This window comes from Canis lupus, chromosome 16, assembly GCF_048164855.1.
Source record: "Canis lupus baileyi chromosome 16, mCanLup2.hap1, whole genome shotgun sequence".
NCBI lineage: Eukaryota > Metazoa > Chordata > Mammalia > Carnivora > Canidae > Canis > Canis lupus.
Window position 1 is genome coordinate 3,878,381 of NC_132853.1, and position 18,461 is coordinate 3,896,841.

At 50.1% G+C, this 18,461-nt stretch overlaps 1 protein-coding gene across 4 annotated transcripts in view; it reads left to right on the plus strand.

Moving 5' to 3' along the window:
• PBX3 (PBX homeobox 3) overlaps positions 1-1,689 on the plus strand; it is a 230,121-nt gene extending 228,432 nt beyond the window's left edge. For all 4 annotated transcript variants that reach the window (XM_072777944.1, XM_072777943.1, XM_072777946.1 and 1 more), the window contains one exon: positions 152-1,689. In XM_072777944.1, the coding sequence (XP_072634045.1) occupies positions 152-244 (93 nt within the window). In that variant the 3' untranslated portion in view covers positions 245-1,689. The remainder of the gene's footprint in view (positions 1-151) is intronic.
• The last annotated feature ends 16,772 nt before the right edge of the window (positions 1,690-18,461 follow it).

Genomic DNA, 18,461 nt, shown 5'->3' on the forward strand with positions numbered 1-18,461 from the left:
TAACACATGCTTCAAACTCCTGCCAATGTGGGTTTAGAAAATACATTTTGCTAATGTATCTTTGCTCTCGTGTTGTCATGTGAGTGTTTTAAATTAGGGAATAGAATTAATATGGAGAAGTGTACCCGTTGAACTGCATTTCTCTTTTCAGGCTAATGGAGGCTGGCAGGACGCAACAACTCCATCTTCGGTGACTTCCCCGACAGAAGGCCCAGGAAGTGTGCACTCTGATACCTCTAACTGATCTCTGGCAACACTTTTCCCTGAGCTGACATGCCTTGATACGTGCATTCAGAGCAACAGGAGGAAAAGGAAAGAGTTTTTGTAGCCCACCATTTACAGCTTTACTGTAATACCTTGTCTTATTAGAGAACTTGGTAAATCAGTTTTTTAAGGAATCATAATCATTTGTATTTATACTTAAAAACACATAATGTTAAAAAAGCACTTTATCCAATTAGGCCAAGATTTAACATTGTTGACAGTCCTATAGCTATTTTATCATAATTTATTATCAATATTTTACATTAATTGTTTCACAGTTGCCAATGACTTGGCCTTAAGGGTAAAAAGTACAATATATGCTGAACCTCAATCGTTAAAGCAGATGCAAAGATTCACCTCACCTAAATTGAATTTCTTGCATATTTTCATCACGGACTTTGTCTTTCTTTCATATCACTAATGGGGTTGAAATGAAGGAGCTGTTTGGCTATCTCTGTTAACGATGGTTTGTTTAAGAATCTTCCTGGTCACGTTTGTGTTTCGATCTCTTATGTTATAATTAGATCATAGACTGGTAGCATCTTTTCTCTCTCTGGAAGCACCAGTGCCCAGAGTCGGCTCGGTAATTAAATTATGGATCCAGATTGTTCTGAGAGATGAAGACACTTGCTGCTGATAAGAGGAGAACACGAGATCCGTCTGGGGTTGTACGGTGTGCGCTGGGTGCTGCACGGACTTGTCAAGGTTTGCTATGTCCTCTGGGCATCCACAAAGGCCCTGCTCTCTGGAGTGTTGTATATAGTGTAGCAAAAGAGTATTTATACATCTCACCAATCAAAACACAGCTTTATTACCTCATGCGAACTCATACAAACCAATAGAATTTCAACATGTTCTGTAGCTTAGAGTGCTCACTTACTACCTCTGAACAATACTCACGCTGTAGTTTGTCTCTTTCTTACCTTTTTGCATCTTGTAATTAACTCTTTGTTTCCTTCATAAAATGTAATGTACATTGTAATCTTTTAAAAGAAAAATCAGGGTTGCATTTGCAACTTTTAAAAAACCGAGAGTGGAAACATTGGGTCTTCAATGAACACAGGATCAGTAGAACTATTGTAAATACTGAGAAAGCATTTTGAATGTTCTTCATCTTATTACTAATCCATGCAAAAAAGAAAAAAAAAAAAAAGCGGCGCCGATTGTGATGCATTCAAAGTCCAGTATTCGGTACTGTATATTTCACCCTGTGTGCTGGGGCCCCCTCTCCTTCCTCTCTTTTTGTATTGTATGCGATTCTGAAACTGATTGAGTCATGAAAATAATTTGTGGCGGTGATTCTAATGTATTAAAACTGTTTCGTGTTCCTTTCTAACTGGATTACACCCTGGATTGAAAAAGTCTTCCTCGTGGTAGCTCTATGTAGTTTCAAACATGAATAAACTTTTTGCTTTCATGATTAAATGTTGCAGTGTCTTAAGTAGGCTGCCACAGGAGCCGGCCAGGGGGTCCGGCAAACAGAAAGCCTGCCCAGAAGCGGGCCGGGCCGTGGGAAGGTGCAGCCTGTCACCCACACAGGGGCTTTGAAATGATGGGAAAGCAAGTGGTGGAGAACAGCTCAACTGACTGGCTGCCCCCCTCTGCGTGGGCTCCCAGCTAACTCCCGGACCATTGTTACGTGTCCTCTGTGGATCCCTGAGTTCTAAGAACTCCCCAGGGATGGTATTACCCCCACTGGCAGAGATTAGGAAAGTAAAGCTCATAAAAGTTAAGCAAATGCCACAAGGTCACAGGCCTGGGACAATGGGGGGGCCACCCTGGAACCCAGGTCTGTCTGCCCCAGAAGCTCACACTCTCCCGACCTGATGATGCCCCTGGCACTTGTTAGATGTAAAGACCTTTTTGTTCTTGTTGTAATTTATTTTAAAATAACCAGTCTTGTTGCCTTCACTTCATTTCATAGCTTCTGTGCGATGCCAGTCAAGAACAAGCAGGAGCTCCTCTGAAAAGAGTAAGCCTCAGGTTGCCAGTGAAAAAAAACCCCGAAGCCCACACCTTCTCTAGACATACCCTTTAAAATTCCAGACTGATGAAATGTTAGACCAACAAGAAATCCTTTCATTAGATTAAACATTGTTTCTGTTTTATCAAAATAGTTAGAAATCCCATGTTTATGCACACCTCTGTTGCTAATACCTAAATCTCTATGATAGAAGAAGTGGATAGCAGGTAATTGGCCTATTTACTATATCTCAAGGAAATTGACTCACAGGAAATCAGATTAATGTTAATCAGTTACAGCAAATTGTCTATGATAAATACAACTTTTACTATTTCAGTTGGTGGAGCCAGGCAAAACAAGGTCTAGGGCCACCATTCCCATTAATCTTGAGGCGGTCATACTGTGAGTAAACTTTATAAAATAGATTGCCCTCCAAAGCTGTCCTCCCTCACTCTGGGCTCTCAGCCTGCCTGTCAGAATCTCTCCCGTGGCTAAGTAGTTATTTGCATGATTCAATTAGCTTACGGGTCAGCCTTTCTTATTTTTGTACATAAAATAATCTCTATGCTGTGTGGTTTTTGCAAAAATATCCCGTGGAAACCTGACACGTGTGCACACAAATACATCTTCTTTAATATCCAGAAACACACACTTCCTAAGAAGCATCTCATCTTTTGTGTCAGATGAGAGAGGCACATCCCAGGGTTTGTTGGAGATTCACAAGTGGCCAAGCAACCCCTGAGGGAAATGTGCGAGCCTGTGGTTTTATTCCGGGGAGGCCTAAATTAAAAATCCCAGTCCCTCTCCTATGTGCTGGGTGAGGAGCACTCATACCAGTGTTGCCCCTCTTTGCTCTTCATGCCTCCGTATGGGGGCAGAAGCCTCCTCACTTCATAGGTAAGGAAACCGGGGCACGGCATGGTTCCTGAGTATCTTACGTTTTGCTCCGATTTGGGTGCAAGATAGTCATCTGGTGGATTTTCATCAGGTAGTCTTTCTGGGTTAGGGATTCGACTGAGAGATGAATAAAATCAGGCTCCAGCCCTTGGGAAGCCAAGGTCCTGGGCCTGGGCCTTGTTCAGATGGCAAACGCTCGTGAGGGTATCGGAAAGGTTGGTAGGCTTCTGAAGTCCAAAAGAGGAGAAATGAGGATGTCCACAACCAGTTCACCGGATCAAAGAAAATAACAGCCAGTCACAGGCTAAGAGGCCTGTCCACGCACACAATGCAGTTAGATGCACGAGGGCACGTGTGTGCTCAGATGAGAATGCATGTATGTCCACCAGCTTCTGGAGCCCAGATGCCTGAGCAGCTGTGTTGACAGGGATGCCCACAGAGGTACCAGTGACACCCAGGGACTGCCACTTCCTCAAGCAGCCCATGGACCTGAAGCCAGAACCCTGTAGCCAAGGGGTGGAGGGTCCTTCCCAAGAGAAGGGGCGGGCAACTGACAGGGTTCTCCAGCCAGCAGGCCTCGGGACTATGCTCACTGGGACTACTCCAAGGGTCGGACGGCGGGTTCTTCCTATGCCCAGCTGCCTCCAGGTCAGGGAGCCTATCGTCCTGGGACTTGAAGGGAGTCCCTGAGCCTGAGTCTGAGGCTGGTGCCCAGCAGTACTGTGGCAGGCAGGGATTTGGGGTGGCAGGGAGCGATAAAGAGATTTGGCCTTGGAAAAAAAAACCAAAAAAAACAAAACCCAAACTGAGCAGAGGGCTGTGCCATTCCCTGGCCACAAGTGGGGGTGGGAGAGGCAGTGTTCTGGAGGAGCCCCCTTCCTGCATGGACGAGTCTCCTAAGTGGAGTGGTGCCACAAGGAAAGGGCCTTTGCCGGTACCAGAGGGCCTTCCCTGGGTCTGGCAGCCCCATGGGATGGGGACGCTGAGGCTCCAAGAGGTCACCCGGCCTGACTGTGGCCTCCCGCAGAGCCGGAGGCTGCCCCGGGAAAGCCCCATGTGACTCCTCCCAGCAGCCACTTGCAGTGGGGTAGGGAGAGGCTCCTGTGAGCCTGGGCCGCCAGCCCCCAGGAGGAGGCCCTTCTGGGGGACAAGGTGAGTTGTCCACCTCCACCTGTCAGAGCTTGCGACACTCTCACTCAGGCCTCCGTTACTTGGGCCACCTGAGTGTGCGTGTGCAAGATGTGTGTCACCACGTGTGCTCCTGTGTCCGTGGATCACAGGGTTGGCACGAGGGACAGGAAGAGCCGAGGACTGGGCCCCGGCTGGGTCCGGCACCATGACTCTTGGAGGCAAGCAGACCTGGAGGGTGGCTGTCGTGATGAATGAGAGGTGCTGAGCATGGGCCCCGGGACGGGTGTCCACACGGACTTGTTACGGGCAGAGGCCCACCTGTGCCCCAGGGTGTCTGCAGGTCCCGGGCGCCGTCCGGCTTAGCTGCGGCCCCTCAGCCCACTGCTTGCACAGCCACCCCATGCGAGCGGACCTCCGACCCCAGCCCGGGTATGGACCTGACTCCTGGCTCTGCCTCCCGCCAGCTGTGTGACCTCAGATGAGGGATGTCACCTTCTGACTTTCCTTGTTATCTTGGAACGTTGCTCGCACCCAGTCTCCCCGATGAATGCTCGTCCTTTAGGATGAACCCAGACCACTGTGCCCTCTAACAAAACAAGCTCTGCACCCCCTGCTCCTGGGACAGCCCAGCAGGGACCTGAGGAAGAGAAGATTGGGAGGACAGGAGTGTGGGGACTGGGGGGAGGCGGTAGGCTCAGGGAAGGGTAGACCAGGTAAGGGATGAGCATGTGCAGAGGCCGGGGGGCATGGCGAGCGGAATGGTCAGAGATGCCACGAGGATGCTTGCTCCCCCCCTTCCGGGCTTGCTCTCCAAACCCTTGCAGCAGCCTCATGAGTGAGTCCTATTCTCACCTCCACAAGATAGATAAAGAAACTGAAGCCACATACACACAGAGCTGGAACATGAGCGAAACTCGCATTTTTAACCCTTTGTGCCTGGCTGTCTCATCAAAGTGTCCCTTTCTTATCGTTCTGGGGACAGTCACTGTTGTTGAGCCTGACTTGGGAATTGAGCAGAGACAGAGACAGGTGCCACTCCCCACATCAGACAAGCCATTGGCTCCTGTCCCCAGCAACCTGGGATCCCAGGGACACCCTCAGGGAGACTGCTAAGTCCACAAGCGCTCCAGGACAACAAATGGCCAGCAGTTCATCCCCGCTGGACCTGGGGGCCCAGCCCCATGGACGATAAACCCAGCCACCTCTCAGCTCTGACATCTCAGCGGTCACAGACCCAGCCGACACGCACGGAGTCTGCTTCCAGCGGGGCTGCGCCGGGGGCCTGCCAGGAGCCACACCTCACAGCCCAGGGGGCGCTGGTCCCACCACAGAGACAAAGAGGGAAGGCCAGGGTTCAATGTGGCCCACGGCTAGGAAAGCACCACGGCTCGGCACCGGGAGTGTGGGCTCGGAGTGAAAGTGCCTGCGGTTGAATCCGGCTCTGCCTCATACCTGTTGTGCATCCTTGGGCACATCGTGTAACCAACCTCCCGTACCTCAGTTCCCTTAGCTGTCCCGCACCTGCCTCCCAGCACGGTCTGGAGAATGGAGCGTGGGGTGCGGTGAAGCGTCCTGCGTGCAGTGAGCGCCGTGGCCTGGCTGCTCTTACTCCTGTTGGCCCATGACTTACGCACCCTGTGATGGGCGCCCATTCCAGCCGATGCCCACTTGACTCACTGTTGCTAAAACCCAGATCTCCTGAGACACAGGTTCATTCGTTCCCTTCAAGGCAGCATGACAATGTAGGGCTCCAGAGTCGGGCTGAGTCCTGCCCCTTACCAGCCGTGCGTGACCTTGCGTGGTCACCTCCTCACTCTGCTCTTTGGCCTTGGTTTTCTCATCTGTAAAATGGAGAGACTTCGATCCTACTTTCCTCACAGGGGTATGATAAAGATTCATGAGCTGATGCACGCATGGCCCTTGGGATGGAGTGGGTTCTCTCTGTTGTTATCGTGACAGTGCCCGCGGTCAGAAGGGGACGCCGGGTCTCTGGCTCCTCTAGTTGGAATGACTACTTCTGTCAGCAAAGAGGTCATCACAGGGTGTCAGCTGCCAAGTGTGGGCCCTGGGAGGGGCCTGGTCTCTTCAACCCACCCCCTCCAGCCTGCTCATCGCCCCCGCCCTCACGGATGGACTGAGGCCTTGGCCTCACCTCTCACCACCATCTCAGGAGATAATAAAAGGCTGATTCCTTTTTCCTGGTAAAATTTCAGCAGAAAGTGTACGCATCATTAAATATGGAAATCCAGAATTTTATTAGCAATCTGCTAGATCTGAACTGACGCCAATTAAACAAAAAAGATATCATTTATAAAAAGGCAGAGTTCAACTTGTATTAAATATGAAATGCAATTTTCTCCTGGTTTTGATTTATTACTGGTGGTCCATTGTTCAAAGAAGCATGTTATATTTCAATAGAGAAATATTGTTTATTCATTAATATTTTAAAACGGGCTTATTGCTGTGCATGGCTCTCACCGAATGAAACTTATGATTTAAAACATGAATTAATAAACACATTTGAAAGTGTTAGACGAGATCACAACCTCTCATTTTTCATTTTCCTGGGAGCATATTAAATTTTTATAATTCTGCATCTACAGTTTTTTCTTTTAAATAAAGATGCAGATTCCGAATTACTCTGCTAATTTCAGGTAACCAGGAGCGAAGAGCAATATCGTGGGGACCTGTGTCAGGATCACAGAATCCCAAGAAGACACTCAGGTTTATTTTTGTAATATTCATAAATCAAAATAAATGAGCTTTGTGTGGGAGGCAGCATTCATGTGCACGAGGATGCTGGCTGGAGTGGGCTTGTGCATTGGGACTGTGTGTGTGTGCAGGTGGGTTTAGCATGACCGTGATCACAGTCACACACGTGTATGATTGTGTGTGTCCATCAAAAGCCATGTGCATCAGCCTAGATGCTTGAGTACGTGCAGTCTGAACGTATCCCAATTGTTTGGTTTGATGCGCAATCATTTTTTATCGAGCACCTACTCTGAGCCGGATGCTGTGCTGATTACTGAGGGTGAGCTGGTTACAGGATGGTCTCCCTGCCCTCTCCCTCTACACAAGACTGCCTGAGCAACCTCCCCATCAGGAGCTGGGGCTGCTGAGTTTCCCAGTTTCTCCAACACTAGAAATTTTGCCTTTTATGTGATGAGCTTCTGGGAAATATTTGTTGACCCGCTGATAGAGGGAAAGCTTAGGGAAAGGAGAGATCTTTATGGGCTGGAGGTAGTAAAAGGCTTCTGCAAAGATGAGTTGAATTGGGCCCAGAGAAAGGCACAGCCTGGGGGGAGGAAATGAAGGCCCAGGTAAGGCTGAAGGGAGGGGTGCATCCTGAGGACAGGGAGTGACTTCCCCCAGGGAGCTTCCAGCCCACCCAATGGCTCCCTCACTGCCCAGCCTCTGCTGAGTCCAGCTACTGCAGCCTCGCAGACACCCTGTGCAACATGAGCTCCTCTAGAGGGGGAAGCAGAGGTCTAAATGGGAAAGAAAGGATTTGCCCTTGGGTCTAGGTCTGGGGGCCACACCTTCCCTAAAGAGGTTAGAAAGAAGAAGTATAGTTTGCAAAATTAACCCGTGGGTTGTGTTGCCCCAAGATACACAGGAAGCGGGGATTTGGGGGAGTCTTGGGGAAGTCCTCTTACTGGAGGAGAGCCCTGCGAGGTGGAGAACCAGCTCTCCCCCAGAGCACTAGCTCAGGAGGGACCTTGGAGACAAATTCACCTGGCCTGGTGTGAGGGAAGTAGAGACACGGAAACGTCACTAAGGCTCCCTGGGAATAGTGCTGCTTAGCCCATCCCAGTGCTCATGTGCAAGTGTTTCTCCATAGCAAAATCGCTGGTGTTGAGTATATGCTCCTCTTTTTTTTTTTTTTTAAGATTTTATTTATTTATTCATGAAAGACACAGATAGAGGCAGAGACACAGGCAGAGGGAGAAACAGGCTCCATGCAGAAGCCCAATGCGAGACTCGATCTCAGAACCCCAGGATCATGCCCTGGGCGGAAGGGAGGCGCTCAACCACTGAGCCACCCAGGTGTCATGAGTATATGCTCCTCTTAAACTTTACTAGGGAAGGTCAAATCCTTTTCCAAAGTGGTTGTACTGATTTATACTTCCACACACTTGTTAATATTTAGTATTTAGATTTTCTTTTCCAACCTGGTGGTTAGATGATGATATAACAATGTGATTTTAATTTAACTTTCCATTCAAATGATTACTAATGAGATTGAGCATCTTTCCCCCTGCTTGTTCATTGAGTGTTCTCTTCTTTGAAGCACCTTTGAGGCCACCTGTATGTGTTGTCTTTTTCTTCTTGATTTGTAGAGCGTTTTAATGAACAGCAGTACAATACTTAATTTTAACTAATATTCAAGCCAAATGTTTTCCCTTTTGGTCACTGTTTTTTTGTGTGCGGTGTGAGGCAGGGGTCTCAATGTCCCTATACCATTTATTGGAAAACCCACCTTTTCGCCAATGATCTGCAGTATCACCTCTCTCACACACTGAGTGTCTGCATGCGCGTGCACTTCCATTTCTGGGCTTGTGCGGCTGCTGAACTATATGTCTGTGTCTGCGGCTTGCTGTCTGATAGAGCAAGTTCTCTCACCTTGATTTTTGGGAATATTCTGGCAGTTCTTGGCTCTTTATGTTGCTGTATAAATTTTAGGATCAGCTTGTCAAGTGCCATAAAAAGAAATTCATCGGGATTTTGATTTGGATCACACTCGGAGAACTGATACATTTAAAATACTGAGTCTTAATCCATGAACATGATGTCTATCAATATTTATTTAGATCTTGTTTTAATGCCTTTCAATAAGGTTTTTTTATTTAAAAAATTGAAGTATAGTTGACATACACTCTTATATTAGTGTCAGGTGTACAACATAGTGATTCAACATTTACACACATTCCAAAATGCTTACTATAATAAGTGTGGTTACCATCTGTCAGCATGCAAAGTTATTATGCTATTATTGACTATATTCCTTATGTTTTACTTTTCATTCTCATGACTTATTTATTTTATAACCGGAAGTGTGTGCCTCTTAATCCCCTTCTCCTTTTTTGCCCCCCGCCCCCACAACCACCAGTTTGTTCTCTATGTTCATGAATATGTTTCTGTTGGTTCACTTGTTTTGTTTTTTAGGTTTCACATATAAGTGAAATCATACGGTGTCTTTCAATTCTCTTTCATAATTCTCATCACAGTGCTCAGGCTCCCACTCATTCTACCAGGTTCTTCCATAGTAAAACCCCACATTTCTTTTTGTCTAAATTTTCTCCATCTGAACAATGTCAAGGGGTCTGGATTTTTCCAAAAGAGTCCCATGCAGGTGAGGTGCCACCCTCTGAGAAGCAAGATCCTCTCTCGGAGACTGTGAAATCAGGCATCTCTTTCTTTCACCCTGACTCCATCTTTCCCTCCTTCCCTCCCTTCCCCCCTCCTTCCTCTCCCCTCCCTCATCTCTCCCTCCCTTCCTTCCTTCCTTCCTTCCTTCCTTCCTTCCTTCCTTCCAGCCTGCCTGATTTCCTTCTTCTTCCTCCTGGCTTTTTTTTTTTTTTTTAATTAGTGAACTTAATTTTTAGGGCAGTTTTTATAGCAAAATTGAGTGGAAACTACATAGAGTTTCCATAATATACTTCCTTTCCTCAACACATGCACAAACCTCTCCATTACCAGCATCTTGCACCATAATAGTTCTCTCCTTGCAATGCATGGAACTACATTGATGCATCATTGTCACCCAGAGTCTAGAATTTACATTGGGGTCACTCTTGGTGGTGCAACTTCTGTGGATTTGGACAAGTGCGTAATGACAGGTATTCACCATTAGTGTGGTACAGAATAATTTCACCGCCCTAAAAAATCCTCTGTGCTCCTCCTATTTATCCCTTTCTCTTCCATAATCCCTGGCAACTACAGATTCTTTACTGTCTCCATGGTTTTACCTTTTCCAGAATGTCATAGAATTGGAATCATACAGTGTGCAGACTTTTCAGATTGGCTTCTTTCTTTCCTTCAGTGATATGCATTAAGGTTCCTTTGTGCTATTTCACGACCTGATAGCACATTTCTTTTTAGTGCTAAATACTATTCCATTGTTGGAATGGACCACTGTTTATTTAACCATTCACCTACTAAAGGACATCTTGGTTGCTTCCAATTTTGGCAATTATGAATAAAGCTACTACAAACATTTGCATGTAGGTTTTGTGTGGACACAAGTTTTCAACTCCTTTGGGTAAACACCAAGGAATGTGATTGCTGGGTTATATGGGAAGAGTGGGTTTAGTTTCATAAGAAACCATTGGATTGTCTTCCAAAGGGGCTGTACATTTTGCATTCCTGCCAGCTGTGAACGAGAGTTCCTATTGCTCCACATCCTCACCAGCATTTGATATTGTCAGTGTTCTGGATTTTGACCATTCTAGGAGGCATGTGGTGGTATCTCACTGTTTGAATTTGCAATTCTCTAGTGACGTATCTTGTCAAACATCTTTTCCTTGGCTTATTTGCCATCCCTGCATCTTCTTTGGTGGATTGTCTTTTCAGGTCTTTTGCGCAGTTTTAAATCACGTTGTTAGTTTTCTTACTGTTCAGTTTTAAGAGGTATATATATATATAATTTATATATATAAAGATTTTATTTTAAGTAATCTCTATACCCAACATGGGGCTCGAACTCACAACCCCGGGATCAAGAGTCACACACCCATGATGGAACCAGCCAGGCACCCCAAGAGTTCTTTGCACATTTTGGATAATAGTCTTATCCAGATGTGTCTTTTGCAAATATTTTCTCCCAGTCTGTGGCTTGCCTTTTCATTCCCTAGACAGTGTCTTTTGCAGAGCAAAAGTTTTTAATTTTAATGAGGTCCTGCGTATCAATTATCGTTTTCCTGGATCATACTTTGATCTTTCTTTTTTTAAAAAAAAAACTCTTTCTGCTCTGATAAATTTTCTGTATTTGCCTGTCTGCCTCTTCAATTTTGGAGATGGCTATGCCCAGCCAGGTGGCGCCAGTGGGATGACTGGGATGTGGGAGGTTGGCCTTTGGAGTCCAGCACCCACACAGTAATCTGGGCACATGTAAAGTGGAAACGGCTCTCGTAGGACTGGGTGAGGATGAGGTAAGGTCTTCCTTACATGTTACTGACCTTAGCATCCTACACACAGCAGCTGGTCATTAATCAGCACTCCTGATCCAGAGTAGCCAGGGCACCCTATCTGAGCATCTCCTTCAGGAAGACACTTGTAACCACTAGAGCAGTGTCTTGTCCAAATGGGCTGCTGTTCAGTCTTTGCCTGCCCGCTCCGCATCCCCACTGAACGCCGGGGTCTAGCAGGATTCTCCTCACCCCAGCTCGGCCTGCCTTACCCACTGGCACCTGCTCCACTTGAAACAATTGCTTGATTTGCACATTATCACAAGAATAGAGTTTTGAAGCATTTAGTGATGAACACAGGATAAAATAAGGATTTCCAGAATGCTGTCTCCCTGGTGGGTCACCAAGCAGAATAGATGTCTGATACTTTAACAATCTGTGGTGTCTTGCCACTGTGGGGAGTGAGCCTTGTGAGCTCCTCATGAAGCCCTCGCACATGCTGTCCCACGCGTGTCTCTGGGCGCACCCTGGCTGGTGTGTTTCTGACTGGGTGTCACGTAGGCCTGTTTCACTGTGCTGCACTGGTGTGAATGCGAGGGGGTGGCCCACATTTGCAGTGTGTGTGTCAGGGTGTGGCTCTGTGTTGCATGGCCCATGTGTCCATTATAGGTAGGGCACATAGAAGGGGGGTTTGTGGGTATGTTCCTATCGTAGGAGCAGGAAGGACCTTTGAGATTTTTTTTCTTCCCGTGTGCTGGGCATTTATTCTAGGCCCTGCAGATACAGCAGACACCAAAATAAACCCCAAACCCCTCACTGGGTGTAGCTAACATCCTAGTGGAGCAAATGAAAACTCTAAGGCCTGTGTCATGAATTGAATTATCCAAATATCCGAAGATGTTTATCAGGGAGGAGTGCTAATCCCTGGGACCTGTCCATGTGACCTTTTCAGGAGGTAGCGTTTTCACAAGTAAAATCAAGTTAACACGAGGTGATACTGGATTAGGGTGAGCCCTTAATCCAGTATGACTTGTGGCCTTACCTTTGTAAGAAGAGAACACAGAGGGAGAAGGCCACATGAAGACTGAGGCAGACACTGGAGTGATCTTTCTTTTTTTTAAAAAAAGATTTTATGTATTTATTTGAGAGAGAGTAAGAAAGTGAGCCCGAAGGGGAGGAGGGGCAGAGGGAGAGGGAGAAGCAGGCTCCCCACTGAGCAGGGAGCACAACGCTGGACTATCCCAGGACCCTGGGATCATGACCTGAGCCAAAGGCAGATGCTTAACCGACTGAGCCCTTCAGGCGCCCTGGAGTGATGTTTCTACAAACCAAGGGACACCAAGGATTTCTCGCAACTAACAGAAGCTAGAAAAAGGTATAGAGCCTCCAGGAGAAACCAATACCAACTACACCTTGATTTTAGATTTCTAGCCTCCGGAGCTGTGAGAGAACAGATTTCTGTTTTAAACCTGCAAGATTGCAGTGCTTCCTGGCAGCCCCAGGAAACTAATCTGTCCTAAACCCCATAGTGGGGAAGGGTCAGGGCCGCAGCTGAGCCTCAGCAGGGGCTAAGGCCCAGAGTGTGAAGCCAGTGTACACAGGGCCCTTGGGCAGAATGGGCAGGGCGTGGGCATGGGTGAAATCCCAGTGAGCCCTTTGCCTTGGTTTCCACATCTGTGAAGTGGGCTCCTCGTCTGCGATCATCTTACTCCTAGGGCCGCCCTGGGTTTCCAGAGAGATGGCGAAGGCTGACACTGAGAGTGTGCTGGGAAATGTGGGCACTTTCCAATACACATTCTCTCATCCCTTCTCTTGACTTTTCTGAATTGAATGGCGTCTGGGTCTGGTGCCTGGACATCAACCCGTTGTTCAGGGTCTCTCTCTCCTGCCTTGGTGGAGTCCCAGGTGAGAGAGCTACTGTGGACATGGGACATCCTGGCTTTCTGGCCAGGGAATGCCCTGACTCTGCTGCTGTGTGGCACGGTGTGTCCTCAAGCCTGCTTCTGCGTCTTCAGATCATCCTGTTGTACCAGGGGTATGGCCTCGCCCCTGACTCTGGAGCCTGCTGCAGGGGGCCTGTAAGCAGCTCTGAGGGCTATGACTCAGGACAGGGTCCCATCATCACAGGGTTCCTCAGGATGGCCCGGGAGCACTTTCTGTCTCCACAGAGCTCTCCTCTCCCTCTGGCTCCACTCAGGCTTCAGCTGAGCCCCAAACTCTTTCCCCTCCCCTTGGGGAGGTCCTCGCTTCATTCCTTGTTTGGCCTGAGGCCCAGGCACAGACGTGGGGAGGAGGTGGGTGTTCAGGGTAATTCCAGAAATGCCCAGAATGTGTCAACTCCCCCAGGAGGTGAGGCCCAGGTCCCCGTATGAAGAACCTCAACTTCCTGCTGCTGTGAAGAGGGAATGATTCACTTTTGTGGGTCACTGACTTGGGCACAGTTTCAAGCAGGTGCCTGACCACCATCATCATCACCACTGTCACCGCAACATGTAGTATCCTCATCATCCCGTTCGGCAGCTCCACCTCCACCTCCACCTCCACCACCATCAACACCACTATCACCACCACCATCTCTCCCTCTGGCTTCCCACGGCGGTAATGCTTCAGTGCCGCGTGAACCTGCATTTGATCCCGGTCCTTAACTGTTCCCACTCCAGACGTTGTCTGTCTCTGAGCCCCTGCATCCACCCCGTGGCCTGGCTACCCCCAAACTTCTCCACCCCTGAAACGTTTGCACTCCCCTCCTCTGCCTGACCCTGAGCCCCGTCCTCCTCATCTCCCAGGGAATGTGTACTCATCAAGGAGCACATACATCCGTACTTCTACTAAGAGTCTGTTGAAGGCAATCTAGGCTTTTTCTATCATGCTTCTCAAAAATCTCGCAGTCTCCGTCCACTGTTCATTTCCAAAGACATTTCCATGTTTTCTAGGTGTTTGTTATAGCAGCACCCCACTTCTGGCTCCCAGGATCTGTATTCGTTTTTCATTGCTGCTGTAACGAGTTCCGCTCTCCCGCTTCCGTCCGCCCGGCAGACCCCTGAGCTTGGATGCATCCGGCTGTCGCCGCGCCTAGCCCCGGCCCCTGGGTGTCTTTGGAGAAAGCCACCCAGCTGCACAGCTTGGAGCCGCTATGCATCCCCACCTTCAGCCTCATCTGGCTGGGCTGACCCTGTGGCGGTCCTTCCAGCCAACCTGAGCTGAAGACAACTGACCTGAGGTCCCCTGGGGAAACTGAGGCCAGGCAGCCATGACTGGAGACTTCTTGCCAGGGCAGGTCATCATCAGGCAGGAAAAAGCTGGGACAGAAGTGAACTCTGCTGGGCATAGCAGGGTGGGACCTGGCCTGAGACCCTCGGGGGGACAGGGACTGGGGCAGCCAGAGTGTGTGGAGTCTGAGATACCAGCTCCCCCAGGAGACCAGCGAGCAGGGCAGAGGATCCTGCAGGCCGGTAGGGGATGGGGCTGGAGTTCTCAGGGCCCCAGAACTCTGGCCGAGGGGCCAGGCCCACTCGAGGCTGTGCCAATGAGGTTGCAGGGTGGGTCCCAGCCTCTGGCCCTGGCAGGATGCATGGGGCTGGAGGGGCTGGAGCATGGGGCTGTCAGGGCCCTTGTGCAGGAGGGGCAGGTGTGTTCCAGCACACGGGCCTGTGTCCGTGAATGCGGGAGGGTGTGGGCAGGAACGTATGTGTGCAGTGAGCTTTGTGAGCAAGCAGGCATGATGGTGGATAAACCTTGTACCGCTGCCTCATTGTGCTGGGGTGGGTGGTCCCTGGGAAACCCCAGGAGGCTGCACCTGAGGGGGGGGGGGGGCGGAAGTCTGGACCTGAAGCACACCAGCCACAGCCAGAGATCTCACCTGGCTCCTCTGCTTCTCAGCCGTGTGACCTTAGGCTATGTGGGCCCCTCTGCCCTCACTTTCCTCACCTGTGTAATGGGAGGGATGACGTCACCCTCACAGGTGTATCAGGACGATTGCGTGAGACTATGAACGGAGAAAGCCTGGCAGTTAGGTGCTGGCAAACACTCATTCAGTACCTGCTTGTGGAGAAGCATCTGTGCCAGGCAGGGCATGGGGCAGCCTGGCCCCTCTCTGTGGCCCACCTCCCCGTTGGCCCCGGGAGCGGCTGGAACCCCCTCTGCAAGCCACAGGTCTGCCCTGCCTGGCTCCCCACCGGCCCCATCTCCGTGGCTATCTGGTGGGTTCCTCCCTTTGTCTTGCTCCCTCTCTTTTCATTTCTCTGCTTGGATTCCTTGTCTTACCGCTGCCCCCGAACCCTCACCCACACCAGAGAAAAAAGTGGGGTGCTGCATGACCTGTCTCCCTGCATTTATCGAAAACTCACCTGCCAGCCTCTGAACCTTACGGAAATAGGGTTTCAATTCCCTTTGAATTGTGAATCAAGAAAAAAACGGTGTGTCTGATAGATATTTTTCTCTGGTAGGGCATCATTTACTCTGAAGTCTATGGCTGGGGCAGGTTATTAGGATGGGCATTTGCTGCCAGGTCACTTCCAAATTGAACTTATATCCTAACAGAAAGAGGAGGGAGTGGGGTGGCCAGATATGAAGGGGCTGTGGGAGAAATGGGCCCTAGTATTGGAGAAACTGAGGCCCAGAGAGGCCAAAGTCATGGGCTGAACCCAATGCAGGGCAAAGCTTTTATTTTTTTATATTTTATTTATTTATTCATAAGAGACACAGGCAGAGGCTCCCTCTGGGGAGCCTGATGCAGGACTCAATCCCAGGACCCTGGATCACGACCTGAGCCAAAGGCAGATGCTCAACCACTGAGCCAGCCAGGTGTCCCCAGAGCAAAACTTTTAGATGAGGCCATGCCCCATACTGTAGCCCAGGACACATCAATGATCATGGTGCTGACAGCTGCTACATGGTCCTGGGGGCTCCCCGTGTGCTGGCACTGAGCTCATCCCATGCAAGAGGGGCTTAAATTCTATAGAACCCCAGGGATTGGGAATTCTACTGTTGCATTTTACAGATCAGGACACTGAAGCTCAAAGCAGCTATGAGGCTTATCTACCCTGCCCATTGCCAGGCTTGTGCGGAGGAGTGAGCAGAGCCCTGGAGCCACATTGAGTAGTGGGTGAACATTGCCTACTCCCCAGTGACCCCCTCCCCATGGGGCCTTCCTCCCTGCCCACATCGGAGGATTTGGGGCCAGGCTCTGTGTCCAGTGGGGGAATATGGAGTTGGAGATTCCCCAGTATCTGGCCTGAGAGGGGCAGTCTGGGTTTGGTTCTGCACTGCAGTTGGCTCCCTGCATGGCCTTGTGCAGTGCCCGGGCCTCTCCAGGCCTCAGTGGGGGCTGGAAGATCACTTTCATCCCGGGGTTTGGGAGGCACTGAGAGAGCAAGCAGGGGAGTGCCACAGTCAGGAGCATCTGGACAGTCATGGGGAGGATGGCTCAGAGACTGGGAACCTCCTGGGCCTGAAGGGCCGAAGTAGGTGATGGTGGCCAGTGGGGAGCACGGGAACTGGGTGGTGGTGACACAGGGGCGCAGCTCCCAGCCTTGGCTGCACGTTGGAATGCCCTGGCAATTCTGATTCCCTCGGCCTGGGGTGAAGCCTGGGCCCTGGCACATATGAAACTTCCCTGGTGGTCCTCACTCTCAGCCCAGGTAAGAGCCATGGGTTTGGGGTGGGCCAAAGGGCCTAGGGCATCAGCTGGGGTGACAGCCTGACTGGGGAACCCAGGGAGACAGGACCCTGGGTCTAGGGGTCCAACAGCACTGCTGTCTGCCTCCTGCCCAGGTTGGAGTAGTTTCTGGGACTGGGGGACGGGCAAGTGGGGGGGCTTTGGCGGGGATGAAGGTGAATCAGGTGGGCGAGGTGACCTCTCAATCCAGGAATGTCCCTGGATGGGACAGAGAAGCGGCAGCAGGTGTGGCCTGCATGGCCATGGCCTTGCACGAAGAGAAGCTGGTCCAGGTTTTCCCGAGGTGTAAAGGGCCTGCAGCTGAGCTGGGGCCTGAGCCAGACCCGAGGGGGTTGGGGGCTGTTGGCTGTCCCCCCACCGCCCCTGCTATGTCCCTCCTGACTACCTCTGCCTGAATTGGCCAGAGCAGCTTCCCAGGCCTATGCACTGGTGGAGGGAGAGGAGTGGACAGATACTGCTGCCCAGAGCCAGTCCTGCGGCTGATCCGCCCTCAGACTTGCATGCTGTGCACTGACAGGGTTTGCCGGGACACGACGTCAAGGGTGCAGACTGTTGGCGAGAAGGACCGTCCCTTCCGGGGCTGAGCCCCAGCTGGAGGAGACACTGGGCCTTGGCCAGCGGGAGTTCTCACCCGGAGCCCACAGACTTTCTCAACTTCGGATTTACAAATTGAAAATCATTAATAATTCTAACCAGGCGGTGATAAATCTGAGATCTCTCTCGATGAACCCAGACAGCATTTCATAAATCAAAAAGATTACTTAGGAATTTTTTAAAATCTGACGTCAAAATGTCATGGTTACTAATGGTTTCGGTAGATCTCATGCGGTGATATATCATTTATCTACGCTACATCTCAGATGTGACACAGGGGGCAGAAATGGGATGTCTTTTAATATCGTGAATACATTTTGGTCCATAATAAAGGTATTAACAACTTCTCGGTGCGATTTCGGCCTGGGGGGCGGTGTGTGTGCGTGATTTAATGCCGTGGTAACTGCGGCCCCACCCACTCGCTCCCCAAACTTTCTGAGGCCTTTGGGAAATTTGCGAGGGGCCAAGAGAGGGAGCAGCCCCCCGCCCACGCGGGGCAGTGCGGGTCCCTCAAATCCAGCTTCTGCCCGTTGGGGGGGGACCCCGAAGTACTCCCACCCCGCTATAAGAGGGTCAGCAATCATCTAATCATAAGCAGCAACAGTCATAACCCCTGTTCACTGACCACTTGGGCACCGACTCACGCCGAAGGCCTGACATAGGCTAATTCACAGATTCCTCTGTGCACCCCAACGCCGCCCCCACCCCGGTTCGCCACGTTTCTCTACAGGCCTCAAGTCCCGATGTGTTTCACTCCATCCACCACCTTCTCCGCCCCCCGCCCCCCGCCCCCCCCAGCTCTTCCAGC